The sequence below is a fragment of the Saccostrea cucullata genome, unplaced genomic scaffold, assembly GCF_032062105.1.
Source record: "Saccostrea cucullata isolate Sc308-1 unplaced genomic scaffold, CSIRO_AGI_Scuc_v1 ctg128, whole genome shotgun sequence".
NCBI lineage: Eukaryota > Metazoa > Mollusca > Bivalvia > Ostreida > Ostreidae > Saccostrea > Saccostrea cuccullata.
This window is the reverse complement of record NW_026935471.1, coordinates 398,548-424,752: the sequence shown is the minus strand read 5'-3', so window position 1 is coordinate 424,752 and position 26,205 is coordinate 398,548. Positions and strand designations below refer to the sequence as shown.

Sequence of the window (26,205 nt, the reverse complement as noted above, 5' to 3'; positions counted from 1 at the left end):
ATAAAGACCCTTATACAAACAAAGATACAGAGCGGGTTCCAGTAAATGTTCAATTCAACCAAGCCTCTTTCTTTACTCCTCACTAAGATATTAACAGTTGTGAAGGAGAAACTTCAAGAGTTCTTAAGTGGTGTAAATCAGATGTGGTACTTAAAAATTCCAAGGAACTTTTGGACAATTTGAAATCACAAGATTTCACCACAATCAACAGCTTAAAAACTTACGACTTTTCAACTTTATGCACAACCATTCCGCACGATAGATTAAAGTCCAGGCTTTTTGATATCATTGACAACTGCTTTTTCAATATAAATGGAAATCGTAAATTTACTTACCTTGTCATTGGTCATTTGCAAAATTATTTTGTTAAAAAGAAATTCTGATTGTACACACAAGTACTCAGAATTTGACATCAAAAAGATGCTTGAGTTTCTGATTGACAATATCTATGTTGTTTGGGGAGACCAGGTCTTTCCAGCAATCTATTGGAATTCCCATGGGTATCAAGGCGCACCGTTGTTAGCAGACCTTTTTTGTATTCATATGAAGCAGAATTTATGCAAAATCTTAAGCGTGAAAAGAAGAGGACACTTGCTGTGGCCTTCAACTTGACATTAAGATATATCGACGACGCATTGTCAATTAAAATGGTGATTTCCATTCTTAAGTCGATACGATATTTCCTGGTGAGCTTGAGATAAAAGATACCACAGAGTCTGACATGTGTGTTTCATATTTGGATGTTTTACTCGAAAAAGACGTTAATGGTAATATAACAACCAAGTTCTATGATAAACGTGATGACTTTAACTTTTCTATCGTCAACTTTCCTTACTTATGCAGCAATATACCTTCATCACCTGCATACGGAGTTTATATCTCAGTTGATTCGATACGCTAGAGCATGCTCTACGTATGTTCAATTTCTTAAACGAGGTAAATTATTGCCAAACAAGTTGATGAAACAAGAATTTCAGCTGTCTCGTTTAAAGTCATTATTTCCTAAGTTATATTGTCGATACAATGACCTTGTCAGCAAATACAATTTGTCATTGAGTCAACTGCTGACTGGCGTTTTTCATATTAACTGTTAGTCCATTATTTATACACTGAATTGGCCTCGGATTTTTCCATTATTTCCCGATCATGACAAGGAGCACAAGGCGGGTGTGATCGGTCGGCAGGGGATGCTTACTCCTCCATGGCACCTGATCCCACCTCTGATGTTTTGGAGGTCCCTGTTTGCTTTTCTCCTATTTTGCATTGTTTTATGGACTTTTGATCTTGAATACTGTTCGTTATCTCCATATGCTTCATACTTAATATTATATTTTAGTTAACATTAATATTACAAATGTATTTGTTTGGTTGATTGACTGTATGTTGATTAACGTATACCTTTTGAGAATTTTTCACGCGTATCGAGATGCCTCCACTTGCCGGTGGAGAGCTATAAATTTTGACCTATACTCTGCACTCAGGGCCATTGAGCAGTGACGGATTTTTTTTTCGTGCATGAACTGTGAAATAAAACCTCGGTTTATATGGTCTCTTCCGAAGGACCAGTCTCCACGTCCCACACTGGGATTCGAACATGCGACGTAAGGATCGACTCCTTACTTCGCGACTCTAGAGCAGACACTCTAACCACTGAACCACGCGGGCGACAATATTTGTTAGAATAAATTTTATTTAAAAATATCTATATAATTTTTTTTTAAAAAAAGCTTTATTTATCAAGCATTAGCACGTCTCCCCAAAACGGAGCCATATCGGAATCATAGTAAGCAAGTAAACTTTTCAAACTTTACACAATTTCAATTTTTTAGAAATTTTTTCAGTCTTTGTTTCCATAGCTTCGACATCTATTTTCTTTCTCCCAAAATCTTGGGTAGAAAATGCACATTAAAACTGTTTGAAATTCATACATATTAAAAATCTGCAATCAGAACCTTATATTACAGGTGCATAGTAATACAATTTATAGCAACAACATCCTTATTTTTTTAATTTAATATTTAACTGAATCGTGATAAAAAGAAAACATATTTCATCTTTTAAGTATTACGCCTTTTTTGATAGGCATCATCAACAATGTGGTACAGTTTCCTGACGAATTTCCTTCGCAAACGCCCTAATTTTAATAACCCTTGAAATTGTAAAGACATTATCAAAGAATTTATATGCAAGCGGAATCACTCGTGAAATATAGCCAAAACATTGTCCAGGAAGACATATAGTGCGTCTGGACAATATTTCCTCCTAAAGAACGAGATAAAATAGAAAACTTTTTATACCCAATACGACGGATTCTACACAAGTGGAGCAAGGGCCATAAAGCTCGCCTGTTACCACGATCTGGTCGGAAAAATTAATCTTACAACTTTTTTGTGCATGGTGAATGTACAAAGTGCCAAAGCTTCGGCACAAAAAACCATTAAGACGCAAAAAGCAATGAAAGGAGTACCTTGGTTTTGTGAATTGTACATACTAGATTAATTTGCTCTGACTTCTTGGACTCTAAATTCATTTCAAACGCCCAGAGACGTATTGGTCCTATTGTTCTTCAAATGATAATACATGTATTTAGTTAGATTGTTTCCCTTCTACATTATTGAAATATTTTTTTTTAGAAATATCAATATGATAACATGGTCCTGCTATTCTGTAAAAAAAAATATTTCAAGATTATTTTTCCTCCTTGTATTATGTAAACTTTAATTATAAATCAGCTGTTTTACTCGAACAGTGACTGTGGAATCATTATTGCCTGACGTCACGGCGTCAAGCAGTATAAGGATTGATATTTCCAAGATCCGAAACTGTGCGACCGTATCTTAAGAGCTAGAATTTGTGCAAGCTGATTTACATTGGAATTCTTTACTTGCATTTTAAAAGAAACAGTTTTCAGAAAAAAAAAAGAAAGATATTACTGATGCAAAATACTGCAGTGTTTACTTCCTTTAATATTTTTGCATGGAACAGATTATTCCATGTTATTCGTTGTTTCAACATGTCCGTGTATGCTTTTTTCTGCATTTCTATACTACTGGATCAGTCCATTTATATTCTACGAAAGGGGTGAATCGCTGTTTTCGCGCCAATTGTCACTAGTAAGCTATCTTCGCGCCTTTTCCTTGGATTGTTCTATTGTACAAGTAGAGCTTTTTTAAAAAGCTTCCCGTCTTTAGCAACAATCTTAAACTGTAAACTTTTGAATTTCTTGATTTTGTATTTCTACATTAGCTTTTTACTGGCATTAGCCCTACCACGGCACTCGGAGTTCCTCGGATGACTCGTACCTCGCACATAACCTCGGACGTCAACGGTGATCTACCATCTTGCTGATTCAGTCATGTGATCTTATTTGAATTTCTTTCAAATGTCATACATTTGAAATCGGAGTTATTTTGTGGCACACTCAACAGTTTTTTCTTGCTTTCAAAGCCTGTTAACATGAGGATGTAATCAAAACCTGTTTACGATAAAGAATTGCATAAATTAAGAAACATTTTCGAAGAACGTTCTGCAGAGCGAAATATGAAATGAGTGATAAGGCAGTTTCCGGCGGAGAAATGTAAGGATCTGTTGCGTATTCCTCCACCAATCACATCCGAGGTTTGAATGGAGCGGAGCGGAGTCAGCCGAGGATTGCCGATTGCTACCACGGTTGTCGCTCGGTCATCTCCGTAAACTTTGACTCGCCGAGAGCTTTCGGCAAACCTCGGCTAATTCCATTTCCTTCTTCAAACAAGAAAGGGGAAAAGAATAATAACAAATTGTAAAGCCTGCAAGCAATAAAAATCAAATTTTATTTATAATGAAGTTATTAAAGAGATCTTTTTATTTTTTGCTATACAAAAAATCATGTTATTAGGAATTAATTACTGCTGATTTTGTTGTTCGTTTTGTCATTTTTTTTGAAGATTGAAAATCTTGCAAAATTGTTAAGTCGTACGAAAATTAGATCATCAGAAAGTTATCTCCCTTGCCTTGAACAGCATTTCAACCAATGAAATAATTGAAAATTTTCTCATCATGCATTTTCTACCAATCACAAAAGAGAGGAAGTGCATAGTCCGAAGACTGTAAAAAACTTCAACTATACAATACCGTCTTCCAAGGAAGACGGTTTACAAGGTTAGCTTTTTTAAAAAAGCTGAGTGTCAGCCACTGGAATACAGAAAGTTTCTTTCTTGTTTTGTAATGGTTCATGATTTGATCTATCCATCATGTTGTGTTCCTTCAATGTAATAAATGCCATTGTAAGAAAAGTTAACTTCTTGTAATCGTTTTCTTATTTGTAACATTATGCTGTACATAATAAATAATAAAGCATAGAATAAAATTTAGCTAGTCTGCATCGTGATCATTACAATGATTTCCAATAAATTCTCTTCGGCGCAGATATCATACCGGTAATTGAACAAAAGCTAGCCACCATGGCAATTAACTAAGATCACGTTAAATTCTATAAAAAATGATATAGCTAGATTATGATGAATAAAAGAAGGTTGACTTTGTGTTAGATTGTTTTAAAATACATGTACATGTATTATTAAATAACAGTTTTCAGTTGTGCATTTCGAGGCAATGCATGATGTGGAGGGGGGGGGGGGCATACTGCATGTATATTTAATTCAATTTCTAGGTTTGAACATCCGTTTTAGTGTTATTAGGAAAAAAAAGAATTGCTTCCAAAAAGGTAATGAACGCCACGGAAAACAATTAAAAATGGAAATTCAAAATAGAAATACATGCAGTACGTATTCATAAAATGTCTTTGATGATGTTTACCATCATATCAAAACTATAGATTAAAATACTGGAATCCATCTCTCCCCCCCACCCCCTCTCTCCCCTTTCATTGGAAGGGGGGATGTTGACCCTGTCTATAAATCAGAACTATCGCATTTCCACTGTGGTCAATTTCTCACATGTGGCCGCGGTTCACGTGCTCAAGCGGCACTTACATGTCTATCATCATATAAATTATAAGAATTTACTGTCTTACAGTGGTCTTGTGATGTTTTCATCATTAGAGTGAAAAGAAATTGATTGTTCTTTTTTTTCACTTTTTTGGGACCTTTGTCATGTTTGTGGCAAGTGGATTGTTTTGTGAATTCCGACCCGTACATGTCTTATGCAAGATCGAGGGAGTCTTGCATCAGGCATCCAGAGGAATACACAATTTAAATCTTCGGTTTGCAATGGCGATTGTGGGAATAAATGTACTTATTGTCTATTAGAAGCGATGGAATATTTTCATTTTATCATTTAAAAAATGACAAATATCCCATCTAGAAGCTGAACAGTCTATGTCATTAATTTTCGTCGAAGAACGACAAAGAAAAAATGCACTCTATAAATAGATCGAGGTCAGTGTGCGTGAGGAGCACGCCCTCTGGTTGGAGAATTGTGCAATCTTTTTCCCAGAATTCCGATTCACGCAAGCGCACTTGCAGTTTCATCCTAACGTAACTAGTCAGCCCGGGGGCTGACTAATGAATGGGTGCCTTCCAGGGAATTAAATAAAGTTTGTCCTTTTAACTTCCTTCTAATGCTTCAGAAATTCTATCTACAAGTTTTATATCATTCTTTAAAACAACATATCGTATACATCAGTATATGGACATGTAACACTAAAGATTTGTTTCCCGATCCCGCGGTTGGTTTATTCCTAAATGGACTAGTCCAATAATAATAAACAACGCAGTTCAAGCCATCGTCTCCAGATGCATGATCTATTATATGTCTTTGTTCAGATGCACACAATAAATAAGAAATCAGTGAAAAATCTTGGATTTTTCTCTTTCCACAGACCCTAAGTATTGAATTTACTTATTTCATTCTCAATATATGATATAATGATAGTGCCCCCCCCCCCCCCCCTTTATAAGAAAAAAATAATGAACACACATTACTACGCTGTTTACTTCAAAGGAGAAAATACACTCCAGCAAAAGTGTGTTTTTTTAAATTATATCCATCTTTTAAAATGTTCACAATACGTGATATGATAGCAGATTTTATAATAGGTGTTACAATGTCGCTTGAAATCAATTTAGATCCAAGGGTAGATCACTCCACTTGCAGACCCCCCCCCCCTTAACTACAAAATTCTTTAATATGCAGTGTAGCGATGTTTCTTCTACAAGTTAAAGTAAAATCAAGATTTCAATTACATAAGGTTCTCAAAATTTAAAGCTAAGCTATTTTTTAAACCCACAAAAGTATTGCTCAAAAGGGCTATCAGTCTTCATGCAGATAAATTGATTTAGTCAGGCAAGCTTTTTAAAAAGCTGTTACTTGTGTGTATTATGATTTATTTCGTATTTCGTGGTGGCCCAAATTCGTGGAATTCCTAGATAACTAGCTCTCAATCACATTCGAAATAAAATCCACCATGAATTAATAAACAATGGCTACAAAGTCTTATTTCCTTTTATATATATACAATGTAGATCAAGTTAAGTCTCCGCGAACGTGTAAAATTTAAGCAGTCCACTAAAATTAGCCCCTACAAATTTTTACTATTCCAGTAGTCCAGTGCTCATTTATACTAGTATTTGAAATTAGAAATTGCATCATGTTTATGTTTCAATATTAATATTATACAATTGTTGATGTCTATACAATGATTAAACAACCTAGTAAATGCAACATTCGTCGAGTCCGAAGACCGAGGTGCATATTGTATTTTGAGGATGGCCTCATTCATCATCATTTTGATGAAAACAAAGTAATAATTGTTTTACTATCTGGTACAAACTTCTTAAATAAACTATGGTGCGTGTACCTTTTTTGTTCGATTGCACTTTGTTGGAGTCTAAGCCAAATGCAAAGTCCATGAAAAGCTCAAAATGAAGGGATTTCTACAAATTCCAAAATCACTAATCAGGTTTAGTGAAAATAACTTTAGTCATGACATGTTCCATGAACTAATTTTCAAGGAGGGGAGAATGTAGGCGTTTCGCTTCATGGACTGTGATTTTCGGCCTGGGTAGCTCACTGGTTATAGCATCTGACTTACATGTAGGTATACAGGGGGATCGGGGTTCGATTCCCGATCTATGAAGTGAGATTAAAAAAAATTCTTTCTCTTTAACAATTTTATAAATTCTATAATATCTAATAACAAGAGGCCCACGGGCCTTATAGGTCACCTGAGTATTGTGTAACAACTTTCAAACAATTATATTTGGTTCGTGTTTTAAACCGCAGGCCATGAAATTCACAATTTACAATTTCGACAGAGGCACCATTGCTTATCATAATTATTAAGTTAGCATGCTTACTCTATTTACTTAATACCCAGAGGTAGATCAGAGTAACAAAGAGAAAATGCACTTCCACTTTATAACCAGTAGTGCACCTCACCCACTGACCCATGGGCCACATATTTCAAAATTTTGCAAATGTAATCATAAAATGGTTGATTAATAGCAAAGGGCAGATTTCAAAGCATTAATTTATTTTCAGACTATGTAACCCCCTCCCCCCCCACTTTGACCCTGGGGGCATAAAAAAACCACTTTGCTAGATGCACCTTTCTTCATCATAAATATATATATACTTGGATCATTGGCATAAAACCCAGAAGCAAAGGAAGATATTTTCAAAGAATTAATGTATTTTTACTATATAATCAATAGAGCCCCGCCCTAACACCAGAACCCCTGACCATGGGGCCATAAAATACCCAATGTTTGGAAGAGGCACTCTTGCTTATCATAACTATGTGCTTAGTTTGTTTATTTAATACACAGAAGCAGAGAAGAAGATTTTCAAAGAAATAATGCATTTTCAATATATAATCAATAGAGGCCCGCCCTTACACCAGAACCCCTGACCCTGGGGCCATAAAATTCACAATTTTTGGAAGAGGCACTCTTGCTTATCATAACTATGTGCTTAGTTAGTTGATTTAATACCCAGAAGCAGAGAAGAAGATTTTCAAAGAATAAATGCATTTTCACTTTACAATCAAAAGAGCCCTGCCCTATTACCAGAACCCTGACCCTGGGGCCATAAAATTCACAAATCTGGAAGAGGCACTCTTGCTCATCATAACTATGTGCTTAGTTAGTTTATTTAATACCCAGGAGCAGAGAAGAAGATTTTCAAAGAAATAATGCATTTTCACTATATAATCAATAGAGCCCCGCCCTAACACCAGAACCCCTGACCCTGGGGCCATAAAATTCACAAATCTGGAAGAGGCACTCTTGCTCATCATAACTATGTGCTTAGTTAGTTTATTTAATACCCAGGAGCAGAGAAGAAGATTTTCAAAGAAATAATGCATTTTCACTATATAATCTATAGAGCCCTGCCCTAACACCAGAACCCCTGACCCTGGGGCCATAAAATTCACAAATCTGGAAGAGGCACTCTTGCTCATCATAACTATGTACTTAGTTAGTTTATTTAATACCCAGGAGCAGAGAAGAAGATTTTCAAAGAAATAATGCATTTTCACTATGTAATCTATAGAGCCCCACCCTAACACCAGAACCCCTGACCCTGGGGCCATGAAATTCACAAATCTGGAAGAGGCACTCTTGCTCATCATAACTATGTGCTTAGTTAGTTTATTTAATACCCAGGAGCAGAGAAGAAGATTTTCAAAGAAATAATGCATTTTCACTATATGATCTATAGAACCCCCGACCCTGGGGCCATGAATTTCAAAATTTTGGTAGAAGACTCAATGCTCATTACATTCATGCCAACAGTTTGCCTGCTTGATGTCCAGAAGTAAAGAAGAAGATTTTTAGAGATTTCATTAATTTTAGTGGTTTTGGCCCCACCCCTCAGGCCCCAGGGGGGCGGGGACCATGAAATTCACAATTTTTGTTCCCCTTCACCCATAGATGCTGTATACCAAATTTGGTTGAAATTGGTTCAGTGGTTTTAGAGAAGAAGCTGAAAATGTTCAAATGTTAACACACGACGGACGAAAACGGATAGCAATAGGTCACCTGAGTTACTCAGGTGACCTAAAAAGTCTCCTTTGTGATAACACCCACAAAGAGTACGTTTGCTAAAGTCGCCACCTCCTTTGTGCGATTTAATGATAAACCTTGTGGTAAGAGAGATAACTCTTTCAGATAAACATGAAACATGGTTCAGATTATTTGAATGTATTAATATTGCTTGTTTTGGTGTTTGAACATATTTATAGTAGATACACAATTCTAAACCAGATCATCACTAGCTCCTAATATGACTGACCGGCAGAAGTAAAGTTGATCATACTGCAGTACTAAGCTTAAGGTCAGACGGATGTTCCTCAATATCTGTTTAGTTTATCTTCGTAATGTATGAAAAATATTCAAAATTTTAATTGCATTCTGATTTTCAAACCTGTTTCTAAAAGTCTTTTAAAAATCCAAACACTACAAAATTTGAAAATGGAAAATTATTTTTCCCCCAAAAGGATTATATAAGAAAAACTACCCTCTGGTATCTTGCACAAATGCCTGGTAAGGTACCTCAATTTTTTGTAAACATGTTAAAGTAGTAATTCTTCAATGACAAAATCTAGGAGTAAAAATATTTATTATTAAGGAATGTATCGTCTGTCCTTAACAGGAATCTTAAGGCTTGCACAATATACTAGTACATACACTGTACTCAGCATTTTGTAGCTGCTCAACAAATAACCTGGATCTATGTATACATGTAAGGGAAATTTTGCCTCAGATTGAAATGTGGCATTTTCATAATTTTTCTAAAACACCTATTCATCTAAGATAAACCCATTCCATAGAATTGTCTCTCTGCTCAAGTTACAAAAGTAACAAAACACACTGTTTATTATTTATCCTCAATCTGAGGGATATCTAATTTTATTATTTTTTCATCTTTTCCTTTCAATTTTGATATTTTGTAATAATATATTTATGACACACACACAAGATACAAGTATTACAAAAAATGACATAAAAATATTTGGACTTCTGACATCAACGAATATGCAGCACTATATCTTTACAAAGCTGAAGAAGTCCAGGAAAATCATCACATCGCAGGCCATCACTGCCTCATGTGAAAAATTATTGCCATTAAAATAATGCAACACCTCTTGTAAGAACATAATCTATCTGAAGTGTTTTTGTGTTGCTGATTCAACAAATTATTTATAAAATCACAGGCATGTCTTTTAAAAAGAACTGTTCAAAACATTCCATTTCAATTCCAAATATTGATTTTTGAGACACCAACATTTGGAATTCCGATTTAAAATAACACTGTGCTTCCACATAAATTTAATCACAGTTTGTCACTCTGTTCAAAACTGGATTACTTTAAAACCAAGCCCTAATCTAAAGAAGCAGTGCCCATTTAAATGTCTAAACTGCAACAAATATGTGCTCACTTTCTAATTATTATTGATCAAAATTAAAACAAAAAAAGAAAGATTGCAGTCAGACAAGTAAGTTAATCAAATAGCACATATACATGTATCACAAATGTACATATATACAATGTGGATTTCTATAACTTTAATAGCACTTTTCATCGGAATGCTTCATAAAATATGTCCCAGAATTAGGTCAGAATATTTACAACTTGATTGTTAAATGGTTGAAAGTCCTACAGAAGGAGTTGTAATAACTGGGCGTTTGACCTAGATTTACGTTTGCTGATTGTGTGTTTTTGAATCCAATGTCAGCTGCCTTCACAGAGAATATAAGATTGCAAGAAACTGGACTCTGTAACACAGTTAAACCAGTCGCAGTCTATTGGCTGTCACGTGGTTTGTTCTGAGATCCTTGTAATCACATTATAAACACAGAACTGATCAGAGAATGAGTAAACAAACTCGTACATAAAATACTGGGTGTTCCAACACTCTCCATCACATCAAGCCTTTATTTGTCATTGCAAGTCATTTTTTGTCTTGTTTTTACATTGACAAGAATGTCACAAGTCTTTGCACCTTTATAGTTCACCCTCTGGGGGTGGAGGTCCTGCCTCAGTGTGGGGGTAGATGACCAAACCTTTCCCTCTCCATTGCCAACTGCCTTTGGATTGCCTCGTGTTGTGCGGCTTGTGCTGAAAGCTGCAAAATAAATTGAATACTGAAGCATACTGTCCAAAGAGGAATAACTCTAACAACTTGCAGGTCACCAAGATTGACGCATGAAAGAGGATGGAAAGCATTTTGAAAAATCTATTCATAACAAAAAAATTTTCACAAGATTTACCTGATGGGCCAGCCCTGGATCTGCATAAGCTCTTCTATAGAACTCATTCTGTAACATTTCTTGTTCCCCTCGAGACAGGAGCCCGGCGTGGGGAGGAATGCCTGTGGGCAGGGAAGAGAGGTGGGCTGAGGGCGTGCCCGGAGCAGCACTCACCGCCAGGGGGTCAGCTCCTGTGGACAGCACAAAAATTTGGTGTGGAATTGGTCGTAAGAATGTGGTAAAAAATTTACAATCAAAAGTACATATATAAAGTATAAGAAATTGTTCAATCATCCAAAACAATTTACTGGCACTATTTTTCAATTCACAATATTTATTTCGTACTTTTCAATAAAATGACAGAGGTTTAAGGACTCAGAAAGAGGCCTTTGGAAATCATGAACCATATTCCAGAATTTGTACGACAACATACGGATCCAGATCTCTGTTTTCAAATTTTGACTTTTCAATTTTTCAAATTCGATTACAAGACATTTAATGAGCCATTTTTAGAATTTTATGAAATCTTTGACATCAGCATCATAAAATATTTCAAGCTGCTAAGTTGCATCTACAGAAAAAGCAAAACATCTAGCCACAACAACTACTCAAAACTTCAGTGCTAGAAGTCTAAAACACTTTTCTGTGGAAGTTCTATACAGGAATTTACAATTGCTAGCTGTAAAAGCACTGATAGAAAAATCCATTTTTTTCCCATAGTTTACAGCTTCAAAAACAAATTTCCTTTTATATTTGACATACCTATAAGAGCAATACAAAAAGAAAGCAGTTAACCTTCTACAGGCCCCAAATACGGGTAAAGCAGCAAGCAAAATGTTTTAAATTTTATATGGCTCATTAAATGCATGTCTGATATTTTTTTTTCTTCGAGCACTGATTTTTGAAAAATTTCATGTTCAAATCAAAACTTACTATTAAACTGATAAACCAATTGTGAGGCAGCTGGGTCGATAACTCCACCTGCCCCCCATTCATGTTTGGAGCGGAGGATACATTCATTAGTTACCCTCTGCATGTAGATTTGTTCATTAGTGAGACGTTGTGTACAAATTTGGTATATCATTCTTCCAGTCATTTGATCACTACGCAGAATATCTGCAATGGAAATGGTTTTACATCAAAAGAAGTGAATGCATCAGTTTTCTTACCTGGGCCAAACGGTGTCAGAAGGGAGTGAGGGGGCGCCCCTAGAGGGTGGAAGGGTGACGGGGGTGGAGGTGGGCCTCCAGCGTTGTTCTCCCCTGGATGTAGGTGTAGGTGGGTGTGGGAGTGGGAATGTGTGTGGGAGTGGGTTCCAGTTGGCCCCACCCCTACAGGCGGAGTAGGAATTCCTAAGCTGGCCATTTGTAGTCTGACCAGTGGGTCAGCTGAGAGAGCCATTCGCTCTGCGTGAAGACGCTCGGCAGATAATCGTTCTGCCACTGCCGCAGGTCCGTGGTGGAAAAGTTCAGATGGAAAATGGGCACCTGGGGGAACTCCTAAATTTAACATAGTGATAACATAAAAACAAATGTCCCTAAAATCTGAAATTGTTAAACCATTCTCTGCTCTGAAATATTAAAATCATTCAAAATGCTACCATAACAAAAGACAATGTTTATGAAACAAATATTAAGAAAATTCAATAAGACTGTCAAATGATTAAATATACGCCAGAATTTTATGTGTGGCTCATCAAAATTTTCAATATCCTGTTTCGTAAACCATTCATTACCCAGTCTCTCTAGCCGCTCCCTCTCCCGCTGCATCAGATCACTGGCAATGCTGTTAGGAGGGTAGACCCCTGGTATATGTGAACCAGACGGACCACCAGGGTGTCCCAGGGCTGCTGGGGGGAAACTGCCGTACCTCCTCTGGAATTCTAACCACTGCGGATCCATTGGACTTGGTCCATGAGGTGGAAGTAAACGCTCCAATCCTTAATAAATAATTAAAATAGTTCTTTAAAAATTCTCTTCATACTATTGAAATAAATTTTGGGACAAAATTTTAAATACAAGTAGAAGATCTAATCATAATATGGAGTTGCAATATAACATTCATACAGGCAGCTTTTAATGAATTGTAAGCACTAGATTTCCATTCATCTACATCAACTTACCTGGCTTCATTTCTAAGTCTTGCTTCATTTTCTCCCTCATCTCCATTTCTCGAATCTCTCGTTCCCGTATTTCTCTTTCCCTGGCGTCTCTCTCACGTTTGTCTCTCTCTAGCTCCAGCTCAAGTCTGAAAAAGATAAACATATTTCACATAAATAATGTTTTGGGGATAGAACAAGTGTGCTAGTAATTCTGCCTCAAGTTCTAATACGATTTTTTGGCAACTATTGCATAATAATAAGGTACCTTTCTCTGGATCCCGGGGGATACATTCCCATCCTGTAGTTCAGGAGGGGGTCCATCCCAGGGTGGTAGGGTCCATAGGGCCCACTTGGATGGGACATCGGTGATGGTTCACCTCCTATCAAAAATTAAAAGTAGAATTTAACATCTCAGACATAAAATTAATCAATTTAATATCATTTTACTTATTTTATAATGTTATTCAGGAAAATAAATAATTAAATTGGCCTTGTTTCTGCCTACCCATACTTATTGTTGGTTTCTTGGCGTATTCACTGAGCTGCCTCAGGGCTGGCGTGTCTGGAGGATATGACCTGGGGGTCTGTCTGTCAAAGTGATGTGGGGTACTGATGAGACTGCTTGTAATCTGTGCATCTGCTGTGCAATTAGGGGGTGGGGTCTCCAGCTTCTTCTGAAAGAAAAAATATTTCTAATGAAGATGGAAAAATTCAACAAGAGGCCCAGGGGCCACAGCGCTCACCTGAGCACATCAGGCTTGAATTTACTCCACACCCCCCACCCCCCCTCCAGGCGTTCATCATTTGAACAAACTTGAATCTACACTACCTGAGGATGATTCCATATAAATATCACAAATCATAGCTTTGAAGTACTTGAAAAGAAGATTTTAAAAGGTTTCCCTATATATCCCTATGTAAAACTTGGGTCGGCCATTTTGGCCCCACCCTAGCCCCGGAGATCATGATTTGAACAAATTTTAATCTACACTACCTGAGGATGATTCCACATTAGTTTCATCTCTCCTGGCCCAGTGGTTCTTGAGAAGAAGATTTTTAAAGATTTTTCCTATATATTCCTTTGTAAAACTTGGGTCGGCCATTTTGGCCCCACCCTTGCCCCAGGGGTCATGATTTGAACAAACTTGAATCTACACTACCTGAGGATGATTCCACATTAGTTTCATCTCTCCTGGCCCAGTGGTTCTTGAGAAGAAGATTTTTAAAGATTTTCCCTATATATTCCTATGTAAAACTTGGGTCGGCCATTTCGGCCCCACCCTAGCCCCGGGGATCATGATTTGAACAAACTTGAATCTACACTACCTGAGGATGATTCCACATTAGTTTCATCTCTCCTGGCCAAGTGGTTCTTGAGAAGAAGATTTTTAAAGATTTTTCCTATATATTCCTTTGAAAAACTTTTTTTGGCCCCACCCTAGCCCCGGGGGTCATGATTTGAACAAACTTGAATCCACACTACCTGAGGATGATTCCACATGAGTTTCATCTTTCCTGGCCAAGTGGTTCTTTAAAGATTTTCCCTATATTTTCCTATGTAAAACTTGGGTCGGCCATTTCGGCCCCACCCTAGCCCCGGGGATCATGATTTGAACAAACTTGAATCTACACTACCTGAGGATGATTCCACATGAGTTTCATCTCTCCTGGCCCAGTGGTTCTTGAGAAGAAGATTTTTAAAGATTTTCCCTATATATTCCTATGTAAAACTTGGGTCGGCCATTTCGGCCCCACCTTTGCCCCTGGGGGTCATGATTTGAACAAACTTAAATCTGCTTTACCTGAGAATGATTCCACATGAGTTTCATCTTTCCTGGCCCAGTGGTTCTGGAGAAAAAGATTTTTAAAGATTTTTCCTATATATTCCTATGTAAAACTTGGGTCGGCCATTTTGGCCCCACCCTAGCCCCGGGGGTCATGATTTGAACAAACTTGAATCCACACTACCTGAGGATGATTCCACATGAGTTTCATCTCTCCTGGCCAAGTGGTACTGGAGAAGAAGATTTTTAAAGATTTTTTCCTTTATATTCCTATGTAAAACTAGGGTCGGCCATTTTGGCCCCACCCTTGCCCCGGGGGTCATGATTTGAACAAACTTGAATCTACACTACCTGAGGATGCTTCCACATGAGTTTCATCTTTCCTGGCCCAGCAGTTTTGGAGAAGAAGATTTTTTAAAAATGCAATAAATTTTTCACAAATTCATAATTATCTCCCCTTGGAAGGGGGCGTGGCCCTTCATTTGAACAAACTTGATTTCCCTTCACCCAAGGATACTTTTTGCCAAGTTTGGTTGAAATTGGCCCAGTGGTTCTTGAGAAGAAGATGAAAATGTGAAAAGTTTACGCCGACACCGACGACGCCGACAACGCCGACGACGACGACAGACAACGGACAAATTTTGATCAGAAAAGCTCACTTGAGCCTTCGGCTCAGGTGAGCTAAAAACTACAGACTTGCATTCTTGAGACAAGTAGACTACACAAAATTGATTGTGATATGATCTGTTTGTGATACAGGCATAAATCAACACCTCATAAGCACAGTAAAACTGTTACCTTTTCCTCTGCTTTGACTGGTGTCTGTTGAGGTGGGTTTGTTGATGACACAGATCCACTACTTCTCTGTTTCTGAGCCAGTTTGGAATCTGACAGAGCCTTCAATACAATATCACACCGGGAACAGATGTTGGAGCCTCTATCCAACACTTTTATTAAGCTGAAGAAAACAACAAACAATAAAATACAGAGGACTAGCACAATAAAATACTTTGAACATAACAGTAACACTGTCTTATTTCCTTTTATAAAGATTCAATTATCCCATACTGCTCATTTCAAATAACATTCAATATTACACAATGCTCTTCTGTACTAAGGATTAAGTACTTACCGATACTTTGTGTCCTTGCTGCCTGTATGTACCTCCACATTACACTGTACAGGGGGTGGTTCTGGGGTGGGGTCTCTTGTGACCACGCCCCCTTCTCTGTCACTGTCACCATCCTCCATGTCAATCTCTGGAGACTTCTCAGATTTCACCTCTGTCTGACTTGTCCCCGCCTCCTCAGTTCCTCTCCTCTCTGATGAGGGCTTGTCAATCCCAGCCGACTCCAACAAGGTAGGAAACTGTTTTGATCCTATAGATAAGTCCAAGGTTGGTTCAGATTTCACATTACTGAGATCAAAGTTTACGTTATCTGCTTTTTTGCGATTGTCTGACTCGATGAAGTCTCTTGGTTTGAAGCCTGTGCTTGTAAAGCTTTCCAGTGGAGGTGGTGTCACCCTTTCTTTCTTGATTGTGTTCAAGTCTCTCATACCTGAGGAGCTTATAGCATTTTGATACACTGGGGTCACTGAAGTAGAGGCCAGGCTTGTCTGTTGCTCCAAGTAAGATGACCTAGAGACAGGAGCAAAGCTGGAGTTTGAAGAGAACTTAAGATCTGGGACAGACAGTGAAGTGCTTGGCTCCTGAGTGGCCACAAACACTGGTTTGTGTAGGCCTGGTTGATTGGAGGACTCCTGCTTTTGATTGCCACTTTTTGGAGAATGCAGGGCTGGTTCAGGACGAATGGCAGACGATGATGATGTCACAGATGTGGCTGTTGAAAGTGAGGCTGTACTGTCAGAGGATGACAAGGAATTCACTGAAGTAAATACCGAGTGGGAGAAAGAGTTTGAAGTCACATGGATGGGATCTGGATGAGAACAGAATGGTTTTAAAGGGAGGGAGAGTGGAGTCTTGGTTTTTGTAAGGTGTTGTGTGATAGGAGGGGTGGAGGTTACAGGTTTGGGGGATGGGGGTTTGGGACTAGATGAGGAGGGAATCACAGGTTCGGGATGGACAATGGCTCTAGCTTGTGAAGAGTCATTATAACTGCTAGATGTGGTCTTGGAGGACAGACTGGTTTTCACTTCCGTGTTGTCCACAGATCTTGGTGTACTGGGTGGAGAGGAGCTCAAATCATCCTGCAATAAAACATATTTGATGAATTTGTTAGAAAATTATTCTGGAGGTTTTAAGGAAAATAAGAAGTGCATTGAGGTGTAAAACTTTATCAATGTTGCAACCACTTCAATAATTATTCTTTTAAATTCTCCATTGGACTTTTTAAATCTGTACTTTTACTACCAATATAATAACCATCTGTAGCAACAAATCAAACTTTATCTTATTTTTATATCAAGTAAGTATAGAAAATTGTGTTTGTAATGTGTAAATTTTATGTTAACTAAACAAGAAATCTTGCACGTTAATATTCCCCTGTGTACCAATGCCTTTACATAAAATTCATTAAGCAAATACATTACACTAATGACTGCCATATATATACATGCTAATGCTATTATTGTTTCATAACAAACAAGAATCAGAACATGGTATATTAATGTCAATGTGAAGCATTCCTCACTAGGTAGGTGCTCTCCCCCCCCCCCCCAGCTCAATAAACAGGTGCCCCTTCCCTAGCTCAGCCTAATAAACAAGTGCTCTTTCTCTCCCCTCGCTAAATAAGTAGGTGCCCCTTCCTCCCCCAAGTTAAGTAAAACAAGTGTATTTTCCCTTCCCAGTGAACACATGCCCTTTTCCTCCCCATCTCAATACACAGCTGCTTTTTCCCTCCCCCAGCTCAATAAACAGGTGCCCCTTCCCTCCCCCAGGCTCAGTAAACAGGTGCCCTTCCCTCCCCAGGCTCAGAAAACAGCTGCCCCTTCCTTTCCCAGGCTCAGTAACCAGCTGCCCCTTCCCTTCCCAGGCTCAGTAACCAGCTGCCCCTTCCCTTCCCAGGCTCAGTAACCAGCTGCCCCTTCCCTTCCCGGGCTCAGTAACCAGCTGCCCCTTCCCTTCCCAGGCTCAGTAACCAGCTGCCCCGTACCTGATTGTTGTCAGCGTCCCCCTCGTTACTGAGATCCTCCAGACTACTACTGCTGTCCGAGATCGAGTCCGAGTCAGACCGGTCCTCTGCCCGCTTCTTTTTAGTGGACTTATCGTCACTGTCAGAGTTGGCCTGTCTTTTCTTTCCTTTAGCCTTAGGTTCTTCTTTCTGTAATAAAAAAAACAACCTTAGAATATAAAATACTGAGCTGGATTATGTACGAGAACACTAATATAAATACATAATAAAAACCACTCATAAGTTACCAGTTGGAATGAAAAAGATGTTGTAACTTGGAATGACAAAGATGTTAATGTACATTTGGTTAACAGAATTTTAAGTGTGTGGTCTGTGCTCACATATTATGCAATATAACATGTTCTGGGGACATGGTATTTCTGGAATTGTACATATTTCCTTAAGATTTTGGTGTTCTAGGACAAAAAGTCATTTGTAGATTAAAGTATAATTATGACAACAAAGCTAGGATGAAAATCCTAAGAAGTTTCTGTATTTTCTCTCAGGTACATCAGATATAAATTGTTATACTTTTCAATGTCGGTCCTTCCTCAGTTTACATTCCCATCTGTACACTGACATCAACACATCTCTTTATCTCCTAGTCTGAGCTGCTTGTATTACAGCCACTTTTTTATGGATATTAAGGGTTCACTGGTTTATATCCCCCTCTAACTCTGACAAAGATTTAGGATTCACAGTTTTAGCTCCCCTCTAACTCTGTTGAAGCTAGGAGAGAAGGATTTAGGAATCACTGTTTTACCCCCCCCCACCCTCTAACTACCATACACTAACCTTGCTATCTCTCTTGAGGTCTTTGTCTGAGCTGCTGGTACTACAGCTACTATTACTACTGGGAGATTTAGGATTCACTGTCTTTTGGTTATCTTCCGTGTCTACTCCGTTGCTTTCTTTCTTTTTATTTCCTTTACCCTAAAGGTTAAATTAATTCTCAATCAATTTTTACATTCCTTTCAGTATTTTTTTTTTAAGATTTATATTTTTTTTTTCATTATGCATGCATCATATTTTGCTTTAATTTAAAAAGTTGTATTTTTATCATTTAGGTCTCAATTATTTGGTTAACATTAAAATTAAATGCAGAAAAATATCCCTTTCACCAACTGATTAAATGATAGTTTTTTCTGTAAAATCTTGGCATGTCTGTTTTAAATGTGTCTTACTGTTTCCCTGGATTGCCTTGTTCGCATATTGTGGCGACCTCCCAACACATCAGCTTCCTCTTTAACTGGCTTAAAGAGGAAGGGGGGATCTTCGGGGCTCTCTAGGGGGCGCTCTTCTCCGTGTCGCTTGTAGTACAGGCGACACTGTGTGCAGCGAAGACTCTTGTCCTTACCCGCATGATGCCAGTCTTTGGAATCTTTAAAAAAAAAAGAGAGAATGACTCGATAATGAATCTCCTGGAGACTGTGTGAAGTCGCATTTCATCCTGCTCCAAAAAAGCAAATGTGTATTGATCAATCTTGACATAAGCATCAAAAGATTTCTCGCCAAAAACACAATTCTATTGCCGGAGAAGCTCGTAAAGATCATTTCTGTTCAAATGAAAAAAATGATGTATTATTTACACACGTCTGAAGTCAAACCATCATGAAAATTGATAGCTGATCCAGGGTATTATTATGGCGGTTATATATCTTCAAACTTGCAGCATCCACAATAATTGATATCCCTGCATTAATGTGCATACAGCCTTGCAACAGTCTGCCACACACATGGGGAAAGTAGCCACAGAAATAAAAGTCGACATCAACTGTCTTTAATAACTCCATCTCAGCTACACCGGCTCTTTATAGATCTCGCACCTCGCAGATCACATAAAACATCGCACACAACATCACAAGATACTTTTGTGATGGTAATTTCAGTGCAATAAAGACTATTTCATTTGATCTGTTCACTATCTAAACCCATGCTATCAGTCTGCTCAAAATCATTAATAGGGAGTTAAGAGTTTAAATTTCTAGTAAAAACTGTCGGTTATCAATTCCCTTCATGTGTGTAATCAGTTACTCCACGCTTGAGGTGCCGCAAAGCTTCAATCAGTTCCACCTCAGTGACTTCGCTGACAACTGACAGATTAAGTGTAAAAATAACACTATCCCAGCATGCACTTCAACCATTCAGAAGTGGGGTGTAAATAGTTTCCTAGCTGTCATGTTTACATCCCCACTGAGAGAAAATGACAATTACATACAGAGAATCAGAGGTCCTCTGGTGTATACATTGTCACAGATGTGAAAAATCATTATAAGACCATGTAATGTAAACTACCAACCACAGGGATCCTCCTGTATATTTATCACTGCTCTGTGGCTACCTGCCATTGTGTCTGAATTCGACCTTTGACTTCGTAGTCATCTCATCTTACTGGAGAATGCCCACCCTTGAGGTCGACCAGAACTGCCGAGGCTAAATCCCCCCCTTTTGTTGCATACCTGGAGTTTCTCTATTGATCCTATTTCTAATTACAGACCTTACACACCTGTTCTAACATACAAGGTCAATTCCTGACAGTCACTTAAGGATGATAAAATACTGCTCTTGACATTAAAAAGTCTAAAATTCTCTTTTCTTGTCAATATTTTTGTCTTATGTATGGGTTGATGGCAATGTTAGTTTCTTCTAGTCATAAAATGCTGCACCTCAAGACAGACCACAGGTCACTAAAATACACCTGCATAACCAAGGTGAGGCTCCCCTGCTGTTGGAGAAACATTTCTGGTTTGACCTTACACAAAACATCATGTTTAATATCTCTTCTTACAGAACAAAGATCTGTGTGCATGATGAACAAAAATTGGTAATTCAATGCTGTAATGATATTGTGCACCTGTTATATCCCAATGCAAAAATATACTTTGGTCTTATCATTGGACGACTGCTTATGTCAACAATGTCAACATGAATATAGTTATGATTTTTAATTTTCTCATCATTCTACATTTTGTAAAATAATTGATCTCCTGAATTTTTCACAAGACTCAAATCTGCATCCACTAACTTAGATTAGCAAGCTGAACTTTTAAGATATGTGGACAGGAATATTCAGTATTCTTACCTGTGGTTAGGCAATGTCTACATGTGTATCTATTGAGATCCCGACTTCCACCACTGTCATCTGAATCGTCCGAACACTCACTCGCGGAACTCTGCTCAACTGTAAAACACACAAACAAAAAATACTCATCAAGAAACTTCATTTCTCAATAAAGTCAAATTAAAAATTTCTTATTCTAACACTACAGAATACATATAGACCATATCTAAAAGAATTGTTTTTTATACAGCTTGGCTGCCTCACTAGTCTATGAACAGCACATCACAGCTGTTCTTTTAACGGTACCTTGTGAGATCTCTATGGGTTTTGGTGATAGCAGATTTTCCTTAGAAGCGAGGAATAGGCATTTTGATACGTGATAGATGCTGGCAATTTCATTCCCTTATGTACGCCAGATATATAAATTATTAAAACAATACACTTACAACAAATTATAAAGTATCCTTTGATCAATACAGCATTTACTGGAATATCAGAAATTACCCTTTGCGCCAATTTACCAAAGGCCTCAGCAGAAGGAGAGGCATCAAAAACGACAGTTTCTCTGAAGATTGGGCTTTTTACATCACACATCAGAAAAGATATAACGATAATTATGATGCATTAGGTGTTGTGTCTTATTGCTGTGGTATTGCTTAATAAATGCAGCGACGGCTTTGAGAAAATTGTTACGAGATATGCCAACAAATCAATAGTGTAATGAATTGCCACACAACCTGCCCAACTTTGATGCACATTTCACAAAGAACAAAAAAACTTTCAACACAAAGCAGAAAACAATTTTTTTTTTAATTATTTCACCAAGAATAGCCTATTTCATGTGTTGCAACTAATGCAGTCAGTTATCAACAGAGGACTCATAAATATGAAAGAGCACTCTGAAAATGAAATTAGAAATATGATAATCTATCTTGCCTTGAGATTATGTTAAATAGCAAACTCATCCCCTTTTTAAGAACTTGTTATATTGTTTGGTGATGGTTTTAGGAATTGTTGAGTTTTGTGATCATTAACAACCTAAGCTGCCACCTCCCTGTCTCTCCGTTATCCGATCCCCTCGAATATCATTTCACACCACACTTGTAAAGATTTATAACCATATAAGTACACAATAAAAGAAATTGGATACCTTGATTACAAAGCAATCTTTCTGTAAGCAGTTAAAATTTCTGTCTCACAAAAACCTTTTGCGCTTTAGCAAGACATTTATGCTCCTATCGTCCTGTACCAGGTTTTTTTTCGTGTTAGTAGGTAGAATTTCTGTTATCACAGGAACCTTCTGTGACTTTGTCTATCATTTATACTCATGAAGGCTCCACAAAATTTATCTGCAGTTCTTACCCAAAAGGCCATTGCAACAATAGGAAACTTTACCCATCATCCCTTGCTGATCCTATGCCAAACAGCTGCATGATAATATTTTTTTTTTCAAAAACTCCAGCCACATCTGTTGACATATTTCAATGTAGAAATACAAACACATTCCAAGCAGGTCTCGCAGTGGGATGAAAAACACATTAACAAGGATTTTGTATTACATCTTCAAACATGCACAGTACAGTATCGCGACTTTTTCTAAAATTTAAGAGCCCTCTTCATGTGTGGTATTTTCTAATTTTTGTTCTTCCTTTTCTAAAGGAGAAGATGTAGTTTAACTAAGTTCTCCTTGTGTTGCCCTTTTGGATGTAATCTAAGATCAGAACTGTATGGTGTATGTATAAGTTACTTCAATAAAAACTTAAAACAAGTACTACTCTATCCTCCCATTCATGTCACTCCTTACACAAGATTCTACCATCAAGTATTTCCTTCTTCATTTCTACATCTTCCTTTTATTCTAAAACTTAATCCAGTTAGGCCTTCAGAGTTGAAATCTTACTGGTATCACACTTGTGGCAACCACCTGAATGATCTAAATCATTGTTTTTTGAAGGTTTGGGGTTTTTCCTTTGCACAAGTGATATTCTTTCCAGCCAACATCCCAACAAAAATTTAAGATAAGATCCATGTACCTTGCAATAAAACCTTGATGAAAATGTACTAACTTTTTTTGTCTAGAGATCTTAATGATATTAAGTGGTACATATCAGTATTCTGGATAAATGACTTTAGTCTTGATCAACCCCTCCCTTAGAAAAATAATTGACCTAATGACAATTTACAATACTGTATCCCTCTCCCCCTCCACAATACAAAGAAGCCTAGCGTTGTTTTCAGCTCCACTGATAACAATCATTTTGTATACTTTAACTTAACAGATATCAGGGATAGTTATACAGTTATCACTTCTGTTATGAAAGAGATCAAGGGGATTTATTGATACAAGGTATAGTAGTTCCTCCCATATTTAATGTAGTTTCGATTATGTGTTGTATGATTTAGATCTAGTGATTCTTTAGTGTAACATACTCTCTTTAATTTGATATCACTTTTTAAGGTCAAATCTATCAGATGATCTTTTTTTTGGTCTGGCTATATTTTAATGTATCACACACCATTGACCAACACAAGATAAAGGTCTTCTGAGCCTTGTGATTTTATAGTACTCACCACCACTTGAAGGCGGATAGGTGGATCTACAATACTTTTTAGTACTTCCTGCTGGATGGCAGACTGGGGGATCTATAGTATTTTTATAGTACTTACCACCACTGGATGGTGGATGGTTGGATCTAGTGATGGCGGAAGGGGTGGATCTAGTATTTTTATACATGTAGTACTTACCATTTGATGGCATAGACGGGTGGATCTAGTAACTTTACAGTATTTACCACCACTTGATGGTGAACGGGTGGTTCTTGTATTTATTTAGTAACTGATCACTAGTAGATGGCAGAGAGGATCTAGTATTTTAACAGTACTTACCACCACTGGATGGCGGACGGGTGGATCTAGTGTTTCTCTTATATGGTGGGCGTCTGTGACGTCTATGAGGTCGATTGCTGGCAGCTGCTGGTGTTTTCTTCCAGAAGTAGTAATACTCAATCAGTTCTCCCTGAAAAAAAAAGATTCAGCAAATTTTAAATGTCTGCAGTATCACAGCTTTGGCTGAAAATCATCAGTTCTTGACACTCTTTGTCAACAACTCCAAGTAGACCTGATAAGTTGTAAGTAATTAATACCTCTTTCTTTAACACCACACTTGTAAATCTTAATCAAATCCCATAAAACAGGAACCCCAAACTCTAATAAAGATTAAGGGGAATAAACTATTATGCTTTACAGTTTCAAGGCAGACAAAAAAGTCACAAGAAAAAAAGATGAGCCCATTTTTTTGTTAACACAGGGAGATCAGGCATTGGAGAGGTTCCCTGTATGTAATAAAACAGGAACCACAAGCTGATAAATGGTAATAATGTGACACCTCTCCTCCTCTGTATAGCCCTACAGACACCTGTTACCATCACAAATGGACAACCACATCTAATTTATATAGCTTTTATCTGATTTATATGTGCATTTGTCCAGAATATTCATGTTGATGCTCTTCACACCTGCTAAAGGACAAACATTTTACTTCACGCTAATCATAAACACAAACCATATTGGCTGTATATCTATAAATATACATTCAAATATCACTAATATGTGTGGTCTTATTTTGGCCATTTTTCTGATTTTTTCTACCAGGATCCTAAAAATATTATATTATTAACAAGCTGTGTAAGCAGTTAAAAAGGGAAATGTTTCCTTCCATACAATAACTTGGGCCCATTATTTTATGATACTTTTATTATAGCTTATATAGATTTTATGACATTAGCAATCAATAAAACCAGTCAAGCTTGAGGCCATTTTTCCTCATCCTCTTATCCAATTTATTTGTGAAAAGAAGGAAATCTGAAAATCTTTAATTTAATCTTAAAACGAAATCGAAATAATTGAAATTTTCATTGCAGGTATGACATTTAAATTTCCATGCATGGTGTCTCTGAAATTATCTCATAATAAATAATTTATGTACATATCCTATAAATTCTGCGTCTTTTAGTTTCATGACAGCTTCTCTTAGTGAACTTCAAAATGTTTTCTGATTTTTGTCTTAATGTAAATCCAGCTGTAGTCATGTTTTTTAGAAACCAAAAGGAACATGTAGTCATGTTTTTATAAGGAACCAAAAAGAGCTATGTTGTCATGTTTTTATATCATATAAATTAAGGAAAGTTCCAATAGGAAATAATGAATTTATCCTATATAGCTTAGTCAGGGTTTCACATTGGGAAATTAAGGGGGACTGAAAAAAATTCCAGTTCATCAATCAAGCATAAAAATCTATTTAGAATTTCATTTCCTCAAGTTATCAAGTGTAAATTATAGCAGGTTTGGCCTCATAAGAAAATCCTTCAAACCACAGAGAGAACTTAGGAATGATTGCACACTTTTTGATGCTCTGTGTACATTTATATAGATGGGTTAAATACCAAAGCAAAATAGCTGTAGGAAAGTGTGTGAGGGCATGTTAGCAAAGTCACCCAGAGATAAAGATCTACCCATCATCAGCCGGCACAGCTAACGAAGGAATGCACTGGATGGGTGAGGGGAAAATTCTAAAATGCCTACAGACACCGAGTAGTATTCTGTCTTAATCACTAAGCCTGCACTGCTGACTTTAATGAGCCGACAAATTGCTACCATTTCACCTATTTATCAGCATTTAATTGGTAAGCTACCACTGCAACAGACCAGAACTGAGAGAGCCACAAAATATTCTCAATCAAGGGCAGACAACCACTGAAAACTAAGCCAAATGTTTTTCAATAAGATTGTATTCTATATACAGGTATACCTATACAATAAAACATCTTATAATGAAGTGCTAAGAACACACAATTTGGCTTTGTTTTAAAGATAATTTGTTTTTCCATTTATTTAAATTTACAAAACATTTTTTTAAATCACAGGGAATGAAAAT

The 26,205-nt window shown here is 37.3% G+C and overlaps 1 protein-coding gene across 5 annotated transcripts in view; it reads right to left on the bottom strand.

Annotated features, from left to right (window-relative positions):
• Positions 1 to 9,818: 9,818 nt before the first annotated feature.
• LOC134242952 (arginine-glutamic acid dipeptide repeats protein-like) overlaps positions 9,819 to 26,205 on the bottom strand; it is a 68,148-nt gene continuing 51,761 nt past the window's right edge. For 3 of the 5 annotated variants that reach the window (XM_062725157.1, XM_062725162.1, XM_062725161.1), the window contains 14 exons: positions 24,159 to 24,288; positions 21,294 to 21,392; positions 19,396 to 19,592; positions 19,007 to 19,144; positions 18,194 to 18,361; positions 16,213 to 17,288; positions 15,879 to 16,038; positions 13,802 to 13,970; positions 13,562 to 13,676; positions 13,318 to 13,442; positions 12,931 to 13,134; positions 12,365 to 12,694; positions 11,217 to 11,386; positions 9,819 to 11,071 (listed from right to left, as the gene is read on the bottom strand). In XM_062725157.1, the coding sequence (XP_062581141.1) occupies positions 10,985 to 11,071; positions 11,217 to 11,386; positions 12,365 to 12,694; positions 12,931 to 13,134; positions 13,318 to 13,442; positions 13,562 to 13,676; positions 13,802 to 13,970; positions 15,879 to 16,038; positions 16,213 to 17,288; positions 18,194 to 18,361; positions 19,007 to 19,144; positions 19,396 to 19,592; positions 21,294 to 21,392; positions 24,159 to 24,288 (3,168 nt within the window). In that variant the 3' untranslated portion in view covers positions 9,819 to 10,984. Of the gene's footprint in view, positions 11,072 to 11,216; positions 11,387 to 12,128; positions 12,312 to 12,364; positions 12,695 to 12,930; positions 13,135 to 13,317; positions 13,443 to 13,561; positions 13,677 to 13,801; positions 13,971 to 15,878; positions 16,039 to 16,212; positions 17,289 to 18,193; positions 18,362 to 19,006; positions 19,145 to 19,395; positions 19,593 to 21,293; positions 21,393 to 24,158; positions 24,289 to 26,205 lie in introns of all 5 variants that reach the window. The other 2 variants (XM_062725159.1, XM_062725158.1) reach the window with 2 other exon arrangements.